Raw genomic sequence first — 1943 nt, 5'->3', positions numbered from 1 at the left:
TCATATAAACAAGTGGATTTTTTTAGGAACTAGAGTGTATGGCAACAAAATACAACGTTATACTTGTTATAAAGTCTTAAAAGTATGAAGTGAACTCACCTTGAAGGGTTTAGGGAAAAACCCAAAATGGGTGGCCACACGACCACTCCAATAAAACAGCAGCCGAGAGACAGAAGGGGAAGGAAGTGGCTCCGGCCGTTCCAGACGCGGCGTGAGAGGGGGGGTTTCTGGTACGACACAACCTTGGCGTGGCACGGGGACAGCAGCTGCGGCTGTTTCTGGTTCTTCCGAACGGCAGTTTCGGCCTTTTCTTGACCCCTTTCGAATAGTGACTTCGGCTATTTCTCGTCCCTACCCAACGCAACTAAGACTGCTGTGATTTGCTTCTTCTAAACAGCAGCTAAGGCTGTTTCTTCGTGCCCCAACAGCGGCTATGGCTGCCCGTTCGTGTAGCAATAGCAGCTACGACTGCTCCTTCGCGTAACAGCACCAGCTACTTCTACTTCCCTTGCGTAACAACAGCAGCCAAGGCTGCTCTTCGTGACTCGACAGAAGTGTCGATTTTYTGTTTACTGTCGACCAAAASWGCAGCTATCGATTCCCTTCGGCTCTTCCTCTAAATAGCAGCTATCGTTTCCTTTCGGTTCTTCCTCTAAACAGCAGCTACGTTGCTGTTTCTTCTTTCAATCCCGTAGCTCCAACTCCCTTTTCCTTCTTTCCTCTTCTCTTTTTGTTTTTCTTTCTTCAAGATGGCAGGAAAAGAAGGGTGAGACCTAACCCCCTCTATTTTTTTCTTTTTACTTTTGAGGATAGGACATGGTAAGGTCATAGGACTGCAAACCCCCTTAGGTCTTCACTTTATAGCTTTCTTTTCCAATGTACTTATTTGACTATATATATATATATACACACACACACACACACACACACTCACTCTAGACAAGGAATTAATTAGATAAAATAAGTGCTCTAAACTTCTAATAGATAAGTAAAAAAAACGTAATACCTTAGTAACGAGACGAGAATCCTTGCCACGAACAGAGCATGGACTAGAGGAAAATCTTCGAGTGTTACAATCCTCCCTACCTTGGATTAAATTTCGTCCTCGAAATTTTAGTTCACGCGAAAAGGTGAGGGTAACGCCTCCTCAAATCCTCTTCCGCTTCCCATGTCATGTTTGCCCCTCGATGATGCTTCCATTGAACTTTAACCAAGCCAACCACCTTGTGCCTCAGCACTTTGGTGTTTCTTTCCAAGATGGCTTCCGGTTCTTCTACGCTTTGCTTGTTCTCATCTACACGAATTTCCGAAAGCGGTATCACACTTTCTTCTTCCGCCAAGCACTTACGAAGGTAACACACATGAAATGTGTTATGGATTCCAGCCATTTCTGGTGGTAGTTCTAATTTATAAGCTTGAAGTCCCACCCTAGCCAAGACTTTAAACGGCCCTAGGAAACGGGGACTTAGCTTTCCACGCTTTCCAAAAAGGATAATACCTTTCCATGGGGACACTTTTAGCATTATGCGGTCGCGCACTAGAAATTCCATAGGTCGGCTCCTCTTGTCTGCGTAGCTCTTTTGCCGATCTTGAGCCGCCTTTAAGCATTCCCGAATACACTTCACCTTGTCGGTCGTTTCTTGCACGATCTCAGGGCCAACGAACTGTTTCTCACCCGCCTCAAGCCAACACACAGGAGTCCTACATTTTCGTCCATACAGTGCTTCGAAAGACGCCATCCCGATACTAGAATGATACTATTGTTGTAGGGGAATTCTACAAGAGGTAGGTGAGAGTCCCAAGACAAGAAATGTTACGTAATCTAAAACAAATTCTCCAAAAGCACTCCAAAAATAATGGCTAAATTAAAACTTTAGACCGTTTACAACGAAAAACTTTAAAAGAATAAATATATAACTTAATATTAGCCCGTCCCATACCGG

General features: G+C 44.2%; 1 protein-coding gene across 1 annotated transcript; it reads right to left on the bottom strand.

Annotated features, from left to right (window-relative positions):
* Positions 1 to 1118: 1118 nt before the first annotated feature.
* Positions 1119 to 1739, bottom strand: LOC112521824. The gene has a single exon (XM_025130812.1). The coding sequence runs from the start codon at positions 1737 to 1739 to the stop codon at positions 1119 to 1121; it is 621 nt and encodes a 206-aa protein (XP_024986580.1).
* Positions 1740 to 1943: the final 204 nt, after the last annotated feature.

The sequence above is a fragment of the Cynara cardunculus genome (genome assembly GCF_001531365.2).
Source record: "Cynara cardunculus var. scolymus isolate 2C chromosome LG 11, CcrdV1, whole genome shotgun sequence".
Taxonomy (NCBI): domain Eukaryota; kingdom Viridiplantae; phylum Streptophyta; class Magnoliopsida; order Asterales; family Asteraceae; genus Cynara; species Cynara cardunculus.
This window is presented reverse-complemented; position numbering and strand designations above follow the sequence as displayed.

Coding starts and splice junctions, on each gene's coding strand:
- LOC112521824 (XM_025130812.1), bottom strand. CDS start 1,739: ATGGCGTCTTTCGAAGCACTGTATGGACGAAAATGTAGGACTCCTGTG.